Genomic DNA, 20,489 nt, shown 5'->3' with positions numbered 1-20,489 from the left:
AGGCTTGCAGCCCGCAACCTCTGGTCCTCTTGTCCGAAGGACGATGGCCATGCCTTGGAACAATGCCAACACCGGGATGGAGCCGCTGGAGTGGGGGAACTCAGCCCTCCACTGGCCCAGGCAAGCTCAGAAACACCAACCCTCCTCATCCCTCTCATCTTCTTCCAGCGCCAATGTCATCAAGCTCCCTCCACGGGGTCGTGGCCGCCCCGAGGATTGACATCACTGCACCCATGACCTCGTCCCAGATGCAAGCCCCTGCACCTTGCTGTTGCCACAGTGACCACAGTTTGACGTCCGAACTGTGAGGGACTTTGCCCGGAGCAACAGGTCCATCTGTGGGAGCCGTTATTTGCTTATTGGTCCAGCTTTGCTACTACTTTGGAGGATGTGGGCCAGACACACCTTGTCCACTCATCCCCATGTAGATGAGTCCCTGGATCTGGTGTCCGGGTCCAAATGGTTCTCCTCTCAACCTCCAAAGCGATTACTGGGAGGTAGCTTTGTCCCCCTCTGCCTGACTCAAGACTGCCTTCTCCACCGGCCACGGGCTATGGCAATTTACCGCGATGCCGTTTGGACTTTGCAACACCCTCGCAATGTTGGAATGGCTTATGGAGAAGGTGTTGGCCAGGGTGTCCCCAACGGAGTGTCTAGTCTATCTAGACAACCTGCTGGTCCATGAGAGGACCTTCCAGCTGGCCCTGGCTTCTCTACGAGAAGTGCGCCGGTGAGTGACGGAGGTGGGGCTCAGGCTGCACCCGGAAAAATATACATATGGATGAGGTACAGGGGTTGCCCTGTGATTGTATTAACTTTAAAATAAGCAGTCTGATGCGATTTTATCCCCTGCAGTACCCCAGCGCCCAGTTACTTATTCAATTTTAGTTATATTTGTGCATATTAACGAATAAGAAGCTGGAATGCAAATAAGAAGCTGGCCAAAATGTGCATAGTCACATTAAGGTTTTTTTTCTTTGTTTGTTTGTTTGTTTGTTTGTTTGTTTTTTTAATTTTGTAATTTTCCAAAGTAGCCTATAGTTTGACACATTTGTGGCTACTCTGGAGAATAATTCAAATTAGTCTCACTTAGACATGAATGGATGGTTGGATCGTCTTCAGATCGGCTTGAGGTAAAGTGAATTGTGTTGTGTGTATTGCAATGGGATTGTATTTCAGCTTGGGATAGTTATACACACATACACACATAGGCACACACAAAAAGCTGCTTCTAACTTAGAATCCATGTTGCCAGGGATTTGCTATCACTCTGTTTTTTTACTGGCGGATAGTCGTATTGACCGTGCTGAAGCAGGCAGAAAGCTAACTGGTGGAAGTTTACATTATCCACCACTTTCGTCTTTAGAAAATGGACACAGACTCTTAGATCATTAGGCATTCCGCCAAAAGAAACTGTCAGAATAACGAATTAACCAAACTGGATAGAGTCCCGCCGTGTTTTTTGCAGATTTAGTAAATTCTCAATTCACAGCAGATCTCTTTTGAAAATAACACCCAGAGTGTGTGAAAAACCCGATTTCACAATACTGTAGCATTGCGTGTAAATGAAGGAGGCTCACTCAGGATTTGCAGGTTCTCGAATTCCCACTGTATTAAGTCAGGACTCTACATTAGGGAGTGGTTAACAGAAAGTACTGATTAGAGGAGAAACTTCAAAATGGAGCAAGGTAACCAGTGGTGTACCACAGGGATCAGTATTAGGTCCTCTGCTATTCCTAATCTATATTAATGATTTAGATTCTGGTATAGTAAGCAAACTTGTTAAATTTGCAGACGACACAAAAATAGGAGGAGTGGCAAACACTGTTGCAGCAGCAAAGGTCATTCAAATTGATCTAGACAGCATTCAGAACTGGGCAGACACATGGCAAATGACATTTAATAGAGAAACGTGTAAAGTATTGCATGCAGGCAATAAAAATGTCTTCATCTAGACAATGTGGGGAAGCTATACAACAGGCCAACAAGATGTTTTGATATATTGTGAGAAGAGCTGAATTTAAATCAAGGGAAGTAATGTTAAAACTTTACAATGCATTAGTAAGACCTCACCTAGAATATTGTGTTCAGTTCTGGTCACCTCGTTACAAAAAGGATATTGCTGCTCTAGAAAGAGTGCAAAGAAGAGCAACCAGAATTATCCCGGGTTTAAAAGGCATGTCGTATGCAGACAGGCTAAAACAATTAAATCTATTCAGTCTTGAACAAAGAAGACTACACGGCGATCTGATTCAAACATTCAAAATCCTAAAAGGTATAGACAATGTCGACCCAGGGGACTTTTTTGACCTGAAAAAAGAAACAAGGATCAGGGGTCACAAATGGAGATTAGATAAAGGGGCATTCAGAACAGAAAATAGGAGGCACTTTTTTACACAGAGAATTGTGAGGGTCTGGAACCAACTCCCCAGTAATGTTGTTGAAGCTGACACCCTGGGATCCTTCAAGAAGCTGCTTGATGAGATTCTGGGATCAATAAGCTACTAACAACCAAACGAGCAAGGTGGGCTGAATGGCCTCCTCTCGTTTGTAAACTTTCTTATGTTCTTATGTTCTTACACCGGGCTGGTAACAGCGTGGTGCTTTACAAGCCAGTGGTACAATTACAACTGAGCAACCGAGTGCTACTCAGACTGTGATGAATAATAAAAAAAGAAAAGTAAAATAAAATGCACTGTTGCGGCCTAAGTGTAGTCTGGTTTCATTTTGCTGTAGTCCCGCTTCACTTCAGCTCTCCTTGGCTCTGTCTTCTGCATTCATTTTCTCACTCCAGCTTGTCTCTCCATCTGAGCAGCAGCCAGGCAGCAGAAGCAGCAACCCGCTACATATCCAGCTTCAACCCCAATGCACCAGCCATCAATCCCAAGCAGACCAGGCTTCCCGCTCTCAATCCCCTGATGGTTGCAACATCTCGTCCCTTGGTTTGTGCCAACAATGTTGCAACTGGGTACCACTCGTGCGGCAAGCCAAGCCCCTGATTGGTGGTGATTCTGACGTCCCCCGAACACCTGCTGCATTGAACTGTTGACCTTGGGTCACAGAACCTTCCTGAACGCTGGTACAGCAGACCCAGTGTCGTTACAATATAATCCCAATCAAATACGGAAATCGTTTTATCAAAGTTTTGAAAAACCGACCCCTAGGCATTCTTGAATAGATGCCAGAATGTTTTATTTATTTTTTATTTCAAGTACTTCTCAATACTTGCTCTGCAGCGCCTCACAAAGCCTCTGGCTCCTCTCACTCCTATGCCTCCACTAACAAACTTACTGTGTTTTTTTAAACAGTCCATGATCAGACGCACATAAACAGGTGGATTCAGATACAGACATCGATGAAATGTAGACCTGTGCAAACTGTCAATTACTTTTTTATCCCAGATAAAATTTTACAGGACATTAGGACCTTCTATAAAATTTCAAACTTAAGCGTCCTGTGTCTTTTTACTCCTGTGCGAATCGACCATGTCAGTGTTATGTTAGAATTGATATAGCATTTCCGGGGTAACGCTATGATTGTGCAACTCTTAAATGGATGCTTTGAACAGTGCATTTGAAGATATGTATGTAAATACATATCACTCAAAGAACAAAACGGTTATTCTAGCCTTTGGAAAACGAAGGTTCAACTAAATAAGTTATTTATATCCGGTTCAATGTTTACAAATCATGCACAAAAGTGCCTTCTCTGGCCACATCGCATTTCATTTTGAATTTACTGACTTTTCTTAATAAAAACTAATCCATGCTGGGAGGTTACTAGACGTCCTCTGCATTTGACCAACTCTGAGGACACCTGGTTTTTAGTCCCATGCAAATAATGCTGCCTTACAGCTCTGTCAATAACTCACCACTTTTAGATTTATGGTTATTTATAATGACATATATTTGTTGGGATGAGTAGATATTTCATCCATAACTTCAAACAGTAGTAAGACAATTGTGTCTGCTAATCCATCAGGGCATGCTGTTATTTATTGCAAGCTTGAATGCTTGTATCTTTATTATTTATTACATAAGAATTATTAATTGCTTTCTGCTCCAAGTCCAAAAACCTTCTTACCTTGACACATTTCAGGGAAAATGTTTATTTACTATATTTTTTTATTAAGTACAATCATTATTATGGGTAGAGTATTTTACAATACTGCAGTGATTTTAGAAAGGGAATTTTACCCAGTAACCACAGTGTTCAAAATACAATTTGGCTGTTTGGAACTTTAAATGCCTGCTGTGTCTGTCATAGAGCTTGTTATGGCTGTCATAGAGCTTATCTGGAAAACAGGATGCATCATCTACAAGTGATCTTGCTTGTAATAAACACATTCTAAACTACTCTGAATATGCTTACCACAGATGCAAGAGAGACATAAAACACCGGAAATAAATACACTTACGCCAATTACGCTATTTTTACATTTTATTTTCTATCTACGAGGTAAGTGAGGCACTAAAGGCAACACGGCATTTATTTGTTTGTCTAAAATATGTTTTAACTATAGCACTTTGTTTTGCAACAGTGTAATCTGTTACACTAGTACATTCACAGCCGTTCATTTTTATATGATGGATTTCTTTAATATTTATACATTGCCTTTGAAAGAACTGCCAACATGCTAATGTATCCCATTTGCTATGCAAATAGTGACAGTTGTTCAGAAATGCACTGAATATTTTATTAATGATCACCACCTAATATTTACAACACTAGAATTGTGAGGTTGAAAGCCAGCAAAGGAAGAGTAGACAAAAAATAAGACTTGACACTTGTTTTTAGTTGCATGATTTTAATTGAAATGTACACTTACAGCATATATCTATAGTGTTTGCTAGATCATTAGGTTAAAAGTATCAGTACAGTTTAATCAATAAATTGTATTGATGTTACATGCATGTAAAGTTCCAGGGAGCAGTTCATTTGATTTCATTTGTACACTTGCATGAAGCAGGACACCAAGCCAAAACCGATGGGTGGCCACATCCAAAAGTCCCTTTAAGATCGGGACAGTTGGAATACATGTCTGAGTAGGAACATGGGTTTGCTTTTAAGAAAGAGGGAAAAAAAACAGTTATATACTTGTATGCATATGCATATATGCTGCAACAGGTATTTTCAATGGCACCAGTCTTAATAGTGTTATTTGCATAACTGAATTACATGTTCTGGAACATAGCACATAAATTAGCATCTACAATGATTTTTTAGTTGTTCTGAACCAATAAAACCAATTTAGTTTTTAATACCATAAAGTAATAGCTTCTATACTTACTGCAGAGCTTATCTTCACAAGCACCTGGGCAGTCACCGTATGATGGACCAGCTTTGTAGGGTGTGGGTAATAAATTCTGGTTGTTTCCTCTGTACAGTGTAAGATACAAAACAGATCAGTATGTGCATTGAATGCCTAAATTTGTAAAGAATTGTTACTTATAGATACTTAAATTTTGTAACCGTGCAAAAGAAGTATTAGTTATATCCCAAAAATGTGCACTGTTTGTTTGTTAAAGAAGCCTTATAATGCTTAGAATTTTGCTTCAGGTTAAATTATATATATATATTAAAAAAGCATAACTTACGGAGGGCAGTACTGGCATACACAAAAATACTCCTATTTAGAACCAGGGCAATGAGCAACTGCACAGCCAACCTTGTTAGACCTGTACCACACAACCTAAAAGGGAATTGAAAATCATTCACAGCAGGAACTTTTAAAACAGAAAAACACACATGTCTTTGACTAAAATGCATTGGTGGCTATCAATGTAGTTAGGGACAGTACTTTTTATTATTATTATCATAGATTCTGCTATGAGAAATTTGATGTGACATTGGAGATAAATAAAGGCTGCAAAATAAGATAGATGCTAACCTAAACTAGTGAGGGTATAGTTAGTAGTTTTACCTGGGTGTAATGCCCAACAACAGCACCATTTGTTGATCCAACTCCATACTTAAAATCTTTGACTTCATCATACCAGGCCTGGACTGCCATATCCCAGGAATTTGCACTGGAGGACATGTAAAGATTCTCACCACACCCGCTAGCTGTGAAGTTTAAAAACATATAAATGAGGGCTGTCAATTAATCGCAGTTAACTTCAGCGATTAATGCGTACATTTTTTTGGCGATTTTTTTTTTTTTTTTTTTAAACACAAATTTATCCCACTCCTCTGTCCCTCTTAGCATACAGTAATTCATTTCCTGCTGCACCATTTTAATACACTCCAGTGCATGCCAGGATTGAATGAGTGTAGTCATTGTTTGGATATAAAATTAGTCACAGAACTGCATTATGTAGCAAAGCACTCAAGGACTTGAGAATAAAATATTAGACTTACATTTTATTTTCCTAACAAATAAACACTTATAAATTTAGATTTTGTTTATTTTTTATTTATTTATTTTTAACAAAGGCACCTTACTAACGCTCGTACAGATCGATCAATCACCTGTTTGCACCTGGTTACTGAGCGACTACAGTACTGTGTGTTGAGAAACTGGCACTGTCACCTTGCCAATGATGACACAAATAAAATGTTTATTTTGTTGTTCATTTCATTTGTTGTTATTTACAAAAATGCTGGCTGGTATGTGGAGTTGGGGGTTAAAGCATGTGGTGATTAACTAACTATCAATTACTACCTACAATAATTAATGTACTCACACGGTCTTCACTAAAGGCAGTAAGTTTCACTGTAGCCTTCGGGATGAAATTGTTAGCTAGGTGGCTAGTAGCTACATTTTTTAATTAGCAGTGGAAGAAAACCGCTTCAGCAAGTACAGTAAAATCTGCCAGAACTGAGGGACACTGAATCTACTATTGGATACTTATGAGAGCATAACAAATACAAAAGAAAATAGATGTTTTAAGCAAAATATTACGTTAATGTTCATTATGGTAATTGTTTATTTTAGTTTTAAAATGTTAAGTAAAACGTGGCCTATTTTTTGATCTTGTTAGTACAACTGGGCCCTTTGCTAATTATAAAGAAGGACCAACAAATAGGATTCAGAATCCAGAAATAGGAAACAGGGTTTTTATGCAGGGATGTTTTTTGGATGATGATAATAAAAAATAATAATAATAGCAATAAAACAAAATTAAATGGATGCAGTAATCGTACCAATGAAATATGCGATTACAACCAAGGTTAACGGAGATTAAAATTTTTAAATCTCAAGATTAATCGCAATAAAAAAAAATAAAAAAATGTAATCGCTTTACGGTCCTTATGTAAATATATATATATATATATATATATATATATATATATATATATATATATATATTTATATATTAGATGACCTGTTGAACAGATGTCCAAAACATCTGACTTTTTATAAATGATAGATGAATAGTAGTTATATTATTTTTTAAACACTGTGGTGGACCTATTTAGTCAGTCATTTTGAAAGGAATCTGTGGTCTAAATCATCTGAGGTTACAGACTGTATGTATACGAGGCTAAAAAAAGGTGCAATTGGGAGTAACAATGGGTGGGCAACTTTTTCCTATGATATGGTCGGTGTGATCTGACAAACATTCCTGAACAAGTCATTCAGTACTTAAAAAAAAAAAAAAAAAAAATGTTTTATTTGTTAAAGCATAAACTTTTATTGTGGTGCATAATGCTTTTTAGTGCAAGTCCCATCCATTTCCAAATTCCGTCAAATCCATGTACTGGCTCTGAAGACAGATCAAGTAAACATGTCATTTTCACTGTTTCACCTTAACAAGTTCAAGTGGGCTGGCACTTGCTGGGTGTTCAGTGCTTGAGTGCTATTGCCAATGTTAACGTTACGTTGTGTAGCTGCACAACGTAACGTTAGCTAAACTACTATGTATTTTTAATAACACACATCCTCTCTTAAAACAGTTAAATTACTGTATAATGCAAAATAACAACAAAACATTCTTCTACATCATTATATCAACTATCAGTCAGAATTATATCATATTTCTTGACCAATGCAATTAAACTTTAGAAATTAACACTTTTTGATCTAACCTTTCTTTTTATCAAAAACATACATTTGCACTGAATTTTTAAAACATAAACCCCTCAGAACCTTATTAGTACAGAAGTCACTCCTGCTAATTCTACTGCAGTTTTATATATAAAAACAAGCCCTGTCACGGTAATCACATTACAGTTACAGTAATGACAACATGCTACGGTAATGACTGTTGTGTATTTAAACAATGATTTAAGCAGTTTATAATGAAATTACACAGACTCCAAATGCATATTTGAAGATAGTAAAATATTGGAAATAGTAAAACCTTCAAATCCATTTAATGTTGACCAAGAGTAACATTGGTGATCAGCACTAACATTTCACTAATGTAGTGCCCCTCAAAACAGAGACAAATAATGTCTTTCCAACATATTATATGTTTATCTGGTTGTACTTCTTTTAGTTTTGAACAAAACATAGATTCTGCCACAGGCTATAATGTAGCCCACATGTTTTGCATAAAGACAAACTAATCATTAAAGTATTATATTTTGCATTACTTCAGTCCACCTCTCCCAGCTCACTTTGTTAATTTAAATGTGTTGAAAGGAGGTGTGAAGAGCAACACCCAAATAAACCGGGAACCAACTCCCCAGTAATGTTGTTGAAGCTGTTGAAGCGGACACCCTGGGATCCTTCAAGAAGCTGCTTGATGAGATTCTGGGATCAATAAGCTACTAACAACCAAACGAGCAAGATGGGCTGAATAGCCTCCTCTCGTTTGTAAACTTTCTTATGTTCTTCTTCTTATGTTCTAGTGCTTTGTTTGATTAATTATTATGTGGCAATTGTAATATACCTGGGTGTGGAGTTATTTTGTTTTTGCACAGTAATAGTGTGTTTTGAATGTATAAGGGATAAAGAGTATAAAATGTCATCACACTTTTATTAAAATGTCACTACAACCTTTGTTTGGGCAAAAAGAGAGTCCAGCCCCAAGAACGAGCACATCAGTGTTAGGAACATGCAGATCAAATCCTTCAGTGTTAAGAACAAGCAAATGGAATAATTTGGACTCACTGGCTTTATTTTATGATAACCCTTGAAATACAGGGGGTGCCAAATATTATAGCCAGCTGTAATATCTGGCATCCTCCTAGGCAAAAAGAACAGGGGAGCCAAGGGACGGGCAAAAAAGCACAGCAGACACACTGAAGAACGTATTGCCCCAAGGTAATTCCACATTTTATATAGTGTGTGTACATATATCCTATAATAAATAAAGACTGTTTTGATGTAATGTGTTTCACACAACGGTATCCAATAATAAAAACATGCCAGCCACAGCCCTATATAGTAGTACTCCATTGAGGCTGGCTTTTCTATATAAAAAAACACCTTTCCCCGAAATAAAGCCAAGTGTATCATATTTTAGACTTATATCTCTTAGTATAAATAGTTGAGATTCGCAAACTACACAAAATGGACATCCCATTTTTGGATCATTATTGCATGTGCATAAACAGGACTTTCTCAAAATATTATTGCAATCCATAACCCAGGCAGGTGCAGTTCTGCCATAATGCTTGGGCGGGCATCGCACGGATTGTGTAGGTAGCTGGCGCAGTCCACGTGATAATCATATAATCAACTTGTTTTTGTCTAATCTGCACTGCACACAGCTTTGTTGTAAGTTATATATACAGGCTAACAAGAGAGAGATGAGTATTTTTCTCTCTCTGGTAATTTGCAACAATTGTAAATGTTTTAACGTCATCACTAGTAAACTAACGAGAGCACTCCGGATTACGCGACAGGTGTCGCAGCCTAATGCTCACCCCTGGCTAACCTAGGCTAATTCTCACCCACGCGAATTTTAATTTGGGCTAATTTGCATCCCCTCGTGAGAATTAGCCAAGGGGTGAGAATGAACCTGGGCAAGAAATTCATCATACTGTCCCTTCCTATCTCCAATCCCTCGTGTCGCCTAAAATTCCCTCTCGCCCTTTCCGTTCATCCGCTCTACTGGCTGACTTGTTCTCTTCCCTTGTCCCCCTGTGGTGGAACATCATCATCGTCGTTAATTTTTTTTTATGCTTGTAATTTATACATTTAGTTTAATTTTCTGTAAGTCGCTTTGGATAAAAGTGTCTGCTAAATAATTAAGTTATAATAATAAAAAAAAAAAAACTCAGGGTCCAGAGAGTTACGTCTTCGGAATGTAGATAAATAAATGAACCAGACACAACAGTAAGAATTCATACACATCAGCTTACTTCCACGAGTTTGATTTTACCAGGTTTGTGTTCTGGTACTAATATATATATATATATATATATATATATATATATATATATATATATATATATATATATATATATATATATAAATTATTGCAATATGGTGCGGGGTAAGGAAACTTGTTCATTGCAATAGACAGGTGGTAAGATGCAAAACACCAGACACGGAGAGATCTTATATAAGTTCAAACACCACGGTGTCTGTATGTTTAATGGTTTTCAGATTGTTTAGCCTTCCAATAAAGCAACAGTTTATACTTCTTAAATCAAAAAGAAAAATAAACGGAACGTAATAATTCTTCAATACGTAAAACTAACAAAACAAACAATCACTGGCAGTCTCGTGGTTCAGATACAGAAAAGGGTCGTTTTCACCGGGTTCGGGTTCTCATTCAGTCCAATAATCCAGTCCACTAATCAGGGTCCAATTCCGTTCCAAAGTCATTGCCAAATAATCCTTTGTTTGTTTTGTTTATCTTTTCTTTTTCTCTCCCTCGCTCTACGCCCGCCCTTCTCCACTACTACACACAGACGCAGATTGCTGGTCAGAGCATATTTTATACCGGTGCGCTGATTCGGGGCACCTGTCTCTTGTTCTCTTGTTGAGCTCGTTAAAGCTGGATACAAATGACAAGAAAGGTGAAGCAACATAACGTCCATCAATTATCCTACCCCGTGCCATATATATATATATATATATATATATATATATATATATATATATATATACACACAGTGCCTATAGAAAGTCTACACCCCCTTTCAAAATGTTCACCTTTTGTTGCCTTATAGCCTGGAATTAAAATGCATTAAAATAGTTATTTTTTTCATTTATCTACACATCCTACCCCACAACTTCCAAGTGAAAAAAATATTCTAGAAATTTGTAGAAAATTAATTAAAAATAAAAACTGAAATAGCAATCCTAAATTAGCTCAGGTGTAACCAATTGCCTTCAAAATCACACACCAAGTTAAGTGGCCTCCACCTGTGTTAAACTGTAGTGATTTACATGATTTCAGGATAAATTCTGCAGTTCCTGTAGCTTCCCTCTGCTGGGTAGTGCATTTCAAAGCAAAGACTCAACCATGAGCACCAAGGCGCTTTCAAAAGAACTCCGGGACAAAGTTGTTGAAAGGCACAGATCAGGAGATGGGTATAAAAAATATCAAAGGCCTTGAATATCCCTTGGAGCACGGTCAAGACGATTATTAAGAAGTGGAAGGTGTATGGCACCACCAAGACCTTGCCTAGTTCAGGCCGTCCCTCCAAACTGGATGACCGAGCAAGAAGGAGACTGATCAGAGAGGCTACCATGAGGCCAATAGCAACTTTGCAAGAGCTACATGCTTTTATGGCCAAGACTGGTCAAAATGTGCATGTGACAACAATATCCCAAGCACTCCACAAATCTGGCCTGTATGGTAGGGTGGCAAGACGGAAGCCATTACTCAAGAAAGCCCACCTTGAATCCCGTTTTGAAGTATGCAAAAAAATACTAAGGAGATTCTGTAGCCATGTGGCAAAAAGTTTTGTGGTCTGACTAAAATTGAACTTTTTGGCCTAAATGCAAAGCATTATGTTTGGCGCAAACCCAACACAGCGCATCACCCAAAGAACACCATCCCTACTGTGAAGCATGGTGGTGGCAGCATCATGTTATAGGGATGTTTCTCATCGGCAGGGACTGGGGCACTTGTCAGTATAGAAGGGAAAATGAATGGAGCAAAGTACAGAGAAGTCCTTGAGGAAGTCCTGCAGCCCTCTGCAAGAAAGCTGAAACTGGGACGGAAGTTCCACCAAGTATTAACTCAGGGGGGTGGAGACTTCTCCAATTATGATCTTTCAGTTTTGTATTTTTAATATATCATTTTTTTCTCAATAAAAACTTTTTTCCCCTTAACAGTGTGGAGTATGCTGTGTAGATAAGTGGAAAAAAATCCTCATTTAAATGCATGAAACTCTGAGGCACTGACACAACAAAATGTGAAAAAAGTTCAAGGGGGGTGTAGACTTTCTATACACACTGTGTGTATGTATATATATATATATATATATATATATATATATATATATATATATATATATATATATATGAGAACACATTGGGAGGGATCTTAGACCATTCCTCCATACAGAATCTTTCCAGATCCTTGATATCCTTCGGTCTGCACTTATGGACTGGAGGACTTTCTAAATCATAACCAAAACAAAAGCCCTAACAATTAGTAATATGACATTACACAACAAACTATGTCATTACACCATAGTAAATGCAGTTTAACTCAATTTGCATCAAATGAAACAGAGAATGCATCTTATAAATCAAAATTCCAGCACCCATCATGCTATTTTTATAGGTATGTTCATTATAAATGCACATTTATTATGATGGGACATTTTGCATTTTCTTTTTAAATGTTTTCAATACAAAATACTTACCACATCAAGTTCAGAATGGCGGCACTCACTACCGAGAAGGCTGGACAGCTGGCAGCTGCATTGGAGGGGGAAGTGCTGCAGGACAACCTCACCACTGAAGTGGCTGGACGGACAGTATACCACCCTGTCTGGGTAGCAGTGGTCCAGGAACCCTGCATACTGGGCCTGGACTTCCTGCGCTACACAGGTGGGCAATTATATCTCAGAACCGAGACATTGCACCTGCAGGAGGGCCCGACCTTGGCCTTGGCCTACCCAGGGGAACTTGGCTTCCCCCTGAGGGACCCCTTTGCTTGGCAATTTCAGGCCTTGCCGAGGGCCCAACGACACGCTGCAGCTAGCCGGTGGACCTCAGCCCTCCCCTCTGCTGAAAAAAGCAGCCGCCCGCCACAGCCAAGGCTTGCAGCCCGCAACCTCTGGTCCTCTTGTCCGAAGGACGATGGCCATGCCCTGGAACAATGCCAACACCGTCTTTAGAAAATAGACACAGATTCTTAGATCATTAGGCATTCCGCCAAAAGAAACTGTCAGAATAACGAATTAACCAAACTGGATAGAGTCCCGCCGTGTTTTCTGCAGGTTTAGTAAATTCTCAATTCACAGCAGATCTCTTTTGAAAATAACACCCAGAGTGTGTGAAAAACCCGATTTCACAATATTGTAGCATTGCGTGTAAATGAAGGAGGCTCACTCAGGATTTGCAGGTTCTCGAATTGCCACTGTATTAAGTCGGGACTCTACACTAGGGAGTGGTTAACATGTAGAAAACAGAAAGTAGTGATTAGAGGAGAAACCTCAAAATGGAGCGAGGTAACCAGTGGAGTACCACAGGGATCAGTATTAGGTCCTCTGCTATTCCTAATCTATATTAATGATTTAGATTCTGGTATAGTAAGCAAACTTGTTAAATTTGCAGACAACACAAAAATAGAAGGAGTGGCAAACACTGTTGCAGCAGCAAAGGTCATTCAAAATGATCTAGACAGCATTCAGAACTGGGCAGACACATGGCAAATGACATTTAATAGAGAAACGTGTAAAGTATTGCATGCAGGCAATAAAAATGTGCATTATAAATATCATATGGGAGATACTGAAATTGAAGAAGGGAACTATGAAAAAGACCTAGGAATTTATGTTGACTCAGAAATGTCTTCATCTAGACAATGTGGGGAAGCTATACAACAGGCCAACAAGATGCTTGGATATATTGTGAGAAGAGTTGAATTTAAATCAAGGGAAGTAATGTTAAAACTTTACAATGCATTAGTAAGACCTCACCTAGAATATTGTGTTCAGTTCTGGTCACCTCGTTACAAAAAGGATATTGCTGCTCTAGAAAGAGTGCAAAGAAGAGCAACCAGAATTATCCCGGGTTTAAAAGGCATGTCGTATGCAGACAGGCTAAAACAATTAAATCTATTCAGTCTTGAACAAAGAAGACTACGCGGCGATCTGATTCAAACATTCAAAATCCTAAAAGGTATAGACAATGTCGACCCAGGGGACTTTTTTGACCTGAAAAAAGAAACAAGGACCAGGGGTCACAAATGGAGATTAGATAAAGGGGCATTCAGAACAGAAAATAGGAGGCACTTTTTTACACAGAGAATTGTGAGGGTCTGGAACCAACTCCCCAGTAATGTTGTTGAAGCTGACACCGTGGGATCCTTCAAGAAGCTGCTTGATGAGATTCTGGGATCAATAAGCTACTAACAACCAAACGAGCAAGGTGGGCTGAATGGCCTCCTCTCGTTTGTAAACGTTCTTATGTTCTTACACCGGGCTGGTATTAGCGTGCTGCTTTACAAGCCAGTGGTACAATTACAACTGAGCAACCGAGTGCTACTCAGACTGTGATGAATAATAAAAAAAAGAAAAGAAAGTAAAATAAAATGCACTGTTGAGGCCTAAGTGTAGTCTGGTTTCTTTTTGCTGTAGACCCGCTTCACTTCAGCTCTCCTTGTCTCTGTCTTCTGCATTCATTTTCTCACTCCAGCTTGTCTCTCCATCTGAGCAGCAGCCAGGCAGCAGAAGCAGCAACCCACTACATATCCACGCATCCAGGACACAACCCCAATGCATCAGCCATCAATCCCAAGCAGACCAGGCTTCCCGCTCTCAATCCCCCGATGGTTGCAACATTTCGTCCCTTGGTTTGTGCCAACAATGTTGCAACTGGGTACCACTCGTGCGGCAAGCCAAGCCCCTAATTGATGGTGATTCTGACGTCCTCCAAACACCTGCTGCATTGGACTGTTTACCTTGGGTCACAGAACCTTCCTGAACACTGGTACAGCAGACCCAGTGTCGTTACAATATAATCCCAATCAAATACGGAAATCGTTTTATCAAAGTTTTGAAAAACCGACCCCTAGGCATTCTTGAATAGATGCCAGAATGTTTTATTTATTTTTTATTTCAAGTACTTCTCAATACTTGCTCCGCAGCGCCTCACAAAGCCTCTGGCTCCTCTCACTCCTATGCCTCCACTAACAAACTTACTGTGTTTTTTTTTAAACAGTCCATGATCAGACGCACATAAACAGGTGGATTCACATACAGACATCGATGAAATGTAGACCTGTGCAAACTGTCCATTACTTTTTTATCCCAGATAAAATTTTACAGGACATCAGGACCTTCTATAAAATTTCAAACTTAAGCGTCCTGTGTCTTTTTACTCCTGTGCGAATCGACCATGTCAGTGTTATGTTAGAATTGATATAGCATTTCCGGGGTAACGCTATGATTGTGCAACTCTTAAATGGATGCTTTGAACGGTGCATTTGAAGATATGTATGTAAATACATATCACTCAAAGAACAAAACGGTTATTCTAGCCTTTGGAAAACGAAGGTTCAACTAAATAAGTTATTTATATCCGGTTCAATGTTTACAAATCATGCACAAAAGTGCCTTCTCTGGCCACAACATCGCATTTCATTTTGAATTTACTGACTTTTCTTAATAAAAACTAATCCATGCTGGGAGGTTACTAGACATCCTCTGCGTTTGACCAACTCTGAGGACGCCTGGTTTTTAGTCCCATGCAAATAATGCTGCCTTACAGCTCTGTCAATAACTCACCACTTTTAGATTTATGGTTATTTATAATGACATAGATTTGTTGGGATGAGTAGATATTTCATCCATAACTTCAAACAGTAGTAAGACAATTGTGTCTGCTAATTCATCAGAGCATGCTGTTATTTATTGCAAGCTTGAATGCTTGTATCTTTATTATTTATTACATATGAATTATTAATTGCTTTCTGCTCCAAGTCCAAAAACCTTCATACCTTGACACATTTCAGGGAAAATATTTATTTACTATATTTTTTTATTAAGTACAATCATTATTATGGGTAGAGTATTTTACAATACTGCAGTGATTTTAGAAAGGGAATTTTACCCAGTAGCCACAGTGTGCAGAATACAATATGGCTGTTTGGAACTTTAAATGCCTGCTGTGTTTGTCATAGAGCTTGTTATGGCTGTCATAGAGCTTATCTGGAAAACAGGATGCATCATCTACAAGTGATCTTGCTTGTAATAAACACATTCTAAACTACTCTGAATATGCTTACCACAGATGCAAGAGAGACATAAAACACCGGAAATAAATACACTTACGCCAATTACGCTATTTTTACATTTTATTTTCTATCTACGAGGTAAGTGAGGCACTAAAGGCAACACGGCATTTATTTGTTTGTCTAAAATATGTTTTAACTATAGCACTTTGTTTTGCAACAGTGTAATCTGTTACACTAGTACATTCACAGCCGTTCATTTTTATATGATGGATTTCTTTAATATTTATACATTGCCTTTGAAAGAACTGCCAACATGCTAATGTATCCCATTTGCTATGCAAATAGTGACAGTTGTTCAGAAATGCACTGAATATTTTATTAATGATCACCACCTAATATTTACAACACTAGAATTGTGAGGTTGAAAGCCAGCAAAGGAAGAGTAGACAAAAAATAAGACTTGACACTTGTTTTTAGTTGCATGATTTTAATTGAAATGTACACTTACAGCATATATCTATAGTGTTTGCTAGATCATTAGGTTAAAAGTATCAGTACAGTTTAATCAATAAATTGTATTGATGTTACATGCATGTAAAGTTCCAGGGAGCAGTTCATTTGATTTCATTTGTACACTTGCATGAAGCAGGACACCAAGCCAAAACCGATGGGTTGCCACATCCAAAAGTCCCTTTCAGAGCAGGACAGGTGGAATACATGTCTGAGTAGGAACATGGGTTTGCTTTTAAGAAAGAGGAAAAAAAAACAGTTATATACTTGTATGCATATGCATATATGCTGCAGCAGGTATTTTCATTGGCACCAGTCTTAAGAGTGTTATTTGCATAACTGAATTACATGTTCTGGAACATAGCACATAAATTAGCATCTACAATGATTTTTTAGTTGTTCTGAACCAATAAAACCAATTTAGTTTTTAATACCATAAAGTAATAGCTTCTATACTTACTGCAGAGCTTATCTTCACAAGCACTTGGGCAGTCACCGCATGATGGACCAGCTTTGTAGGGTGTGGGTAATAAATTCTGGTCGTTTCCTCTGTACAGTGTAAGATACAAAACAGATCAGTATGTGCATTGAATGCCTAAATTTGTAAAGAATTGTTACTTATAGATACTTAAACTTTGTAACCGTGCAAAAGTAGTATTAGTTATATCCCAAAAATGTGCACTGTTTGTTTGTTAAAGAAGCCTTTATAATGCTTAGAATTTTGCTTCAGGTTAAATTATATATATTAAAAAAAGCATCACTTACGGAGGGCAGTACTGGCATACATAAAAATACTCATATTTAGAACCAGGGCAATTAGCAACTGCACAGCCAACATTGTTAGACCTGTACCACACAACCTAAAAGGGAATTGAAAATCATTCACAGCAGGAACTTTTAAAACAGAAAAACACACATGTCTTTGACTAAAATGCATTGGTGGCTATCAATGTAGTTAAGGACAGTACATTTTTATTATTATTATCATAGATTCTTCTATGAGAAATTTGATGTGACATTGGAGATAAATAAAGGCTGCAAAATAAGATAGATGCTAACCTAAACTAGTGAGGGTATAGTTAGTAGTTTTACCTGGGTGTAATGTCCAACAACAGCACCATTTGTTGATCCAACTCCATACGTAAAATCTTTGACTTCATCATACCAGGCCTGGACTGCCATATCCCAGGAATCTGCACTGGAGGACATGTAAAGATTCTCACCACACCCGCTAGCTGTGAAGTTTAAAAATATATAAATGAGGGCTGTCAATTAAGCAGTTAACTTCAGCAATTAATGCATACATTTATTTGGCGATTTTTTTTTTTTTTTTTTTTAAACACAAATTTATCCCACTCCTCTGTCCCTCTTAGCATACAGTAATTCATTTCCTGCTGCACCATTTTAATACACTCCAGTGCATGCCAGGATTGAATGAGTGTAGTCATTGTTTGAATATAAAATTAGTCACAGAACTGCATTATGTAGCAAAGCACTCAAGGACTTGTGAATAAAATATTACTTACATTTTATTTTCCTAACAAATAAACACTTATAAATTTAGATTTTGTTTATTTTTTATTTATTTATTTTTAACAAAGGCACCTTACTAACGCTCGTACAGATCGATCAATCACCTGTTTGCACCTGGTTACTGAGCGACTACAGTACTGTGTGTTGAGAAACTGGCACTGTCACCTTGCCAATGATGACACAAATAAAATGTTTATTTTGTTGTTCATTTCATTTGTTGTTATTTACAAAAATGCTGGCTGGTATGTGGAGTTGGGGGTTAAAGCCTGTGGTGATTAACTAACTATGAATTACTACCTACAATAATTAATGTACTCACACGGTCTTCACTAAAGACAGTAAGTTTCACTGTAGCCCTCGGGATGAAATTGTTAGCTAGGTGGCTAGTGGCAACATGTTTTAATTAGCAGTGGGAGAAAACCGCTTCAGCAAGTACAGTAGAATCTGCCAGAACTGAGGGACACTGAATCTACTATTGGATACTTATGAGAGCATAACAAATACAAAAGAAAATAGATGTTTTAAGCAAAATATTACGTTAATGTTCATTATGGTAATTGTTTATTTTAGTTTTAAAATGTTAAGTAAAACGTGGCTTATTTTTTGATCTTGTTAGTACAACTGGGCCATTTGCTAATTATAAAGAAGGACCAACAAATAGGATTCAGAATCCAGAAATAGGAAACAGGGTTTTTATGCAGGGATGTTTTTTGGATGATGATTATAATAAAAATAGCAATAAAACAAAATTAAATGGATGCAGTAATCGTACCAATGAAATATGCGATTACAACCAAGGTTAACTGAGATTAAAAATTTTAATCTCAAGATTAATCATAATAAAAAAAAAAAAATGTAATCGCTTGACGGCCCTTTATATATATATATATATATATATATATATATATATATATATATATATATATATATATATATCTATCTCTATATCTATTAGATGACCTGTTGAACAGATGTCCAAAATATCTGACTTTTTATAAATGATAGATGAATAGTAGTTATATTATTTTTAAACACTGTGGTGTATATCATATTCCATCTCTGCTACATCGTCTCACTTACAGCCAATATTTTTGGTGCAATTTTTTGTGTATAATAAAATATTTCCTTGAAAAGCCTAATACACTTACTGCTGATCTTTCTTGTGTCAGAAGGGCTGTGATTCATAGAGCAAGTATTGGCCCATTTCTTAGCATTAACAGCTGCCTCTGCACTCCATGCCTGAGTAACAAAAATAAAATAAAAAGACATGTATTAGTTAAGGGAATAAAATAAGCAAATATATGTTATACAATACGTATGTATTTAATTAAATGTATTATGAGTAGTAAGAATATGAAGTTTACCATCTTTAACATGTTGCTGGCAGGTGGGGTCACAGCTCTCCTCAAGGCATTGTGTTTGTCAACAATGGTTTTCTGAACATTGGGATCATTAGTCAATATATCTGTTGATATATTAGCAGAGATTTTTCCAGTTAGCACAAATGGTTTTGTGTGTGTATATCTATCTATCTATCTACTGTATATACACAACAGATTCCCTGTCTGGGCACTTCTATTAACCTTGATTTTTCTCCTTAATTTAGAATTTAGCCACTCTAAAAGAAGAACCACCAGACCAAATGATCTGTTTTATTGACATAAAGATCGTAGAATGCATTTTCTAAACTTTATGGTGGTTTCTCATGAGCTCCTTTCTATGTTCTTGTTTGCTAAGTTGCATGATGTCATTGCATTTGGTTTGTCTTGGTTAAAACAACATTACAAAGAGTAGAGTAGAACTCACCAGGCTGTGATACCAAATTGGGAAGAAAACAAGAAAGAAAATATTGTTAGTGAATACTGTATGCAGGTACTGCATTTAACAATACACACTTTTTTCAATATTTTTTAAAGAAAAAATGAGTAAAAAATGAATATATATATATAAACATATTATAAACAGGTTATAAGTAGAATATGAAGGGGGTGGAAATAGGGAACGAGGACTTTGAAAAGGACCTTTGAGTGATAGTGGTCATCATAGTCATCATTAAAAGTGTCTCACCAATGTGGTGAGGAAATTAACAAGGCAAAGAGAATGTTAAGCTATATTTCAAAAAGCGTGGAATACAAGTCTAGAGAGTTTATGCTAATATTATACAATGCCCTAGTTAGACCCCAC

The 20,489-nt window shown here is 37.5% G+C and overlaps 1 protein-coding gene and 1 long non-coding RNA gene across 2 annotated transcripts in view; both read right to left on the bottom strand.

Annotated features, from left to right (window-relative positions):
• The window catches only part of LOC117410354 (cysteine-rich venom protein natrin-1-like), a 29,558-nt gene extending 9,593 nt beyond the window's left edge, over positions 1-19,965 (bottom strand). The window contains exons 1-4 of the mRNA XM_059025729.1: positions 19,670-19,965; positions 19,454-19,544; positions 17,865-18,007; positions 17,538-17,632 (exon numbers count right to left, since the gene is read on the bottom strand). Of these exons, the coding sequence (XP_058881712.1) occupies positions 17,538-17,632; positions 17,865-18,007; positions 19,454-19,544; positions 19,670-19,681 (341 nt within the window). The 5' untranslated portion in view covers positions 19,682-19,965. The remainder of the gene's footprint in view (positions 1-17,537; positions 17,633-17,864; positions 18,008-19,453; positions 19,545-19,669) is intronic.
• On the bottom strand, positions 4,769-10,981 carry LOC131737328 (uncharacterized). Its single transcript, XR_009328947.1, has 5 exons — positions 10,657-10,981; positions 5,924-6,066; positions 5,598-5,692; positions 5,291-5,379; positions 4,769-5,062 (listed from the first exon to the last, which is right to left on the bottom strand). It is a non-coding gene; the product is annotated as an uncharacterized LOC131737328 (long non-coding RNA).
• Positions 19,966-20,489: the final 524 nt, after the last annotated feature.

This window comes from Acipenser ruthenus, chromosome 6 (genome assembly GCF_902713425.1).
Source record: "Acipenser ruthenus chromosome 6, fAciRut3.2 maternal haplotype, whole genome shotgun sequence".
In the NCBI taxonomy this organism is placed as follows: Eukaryota; Metazoa; Chordata; class Actinopteri; order Acipenseriformes; family Acipenseridae; genus Acipenser; species Acipenser ruthenus.
This window is presented reverse-complemented; position numbering and strand designations above follow the sequence as displayed.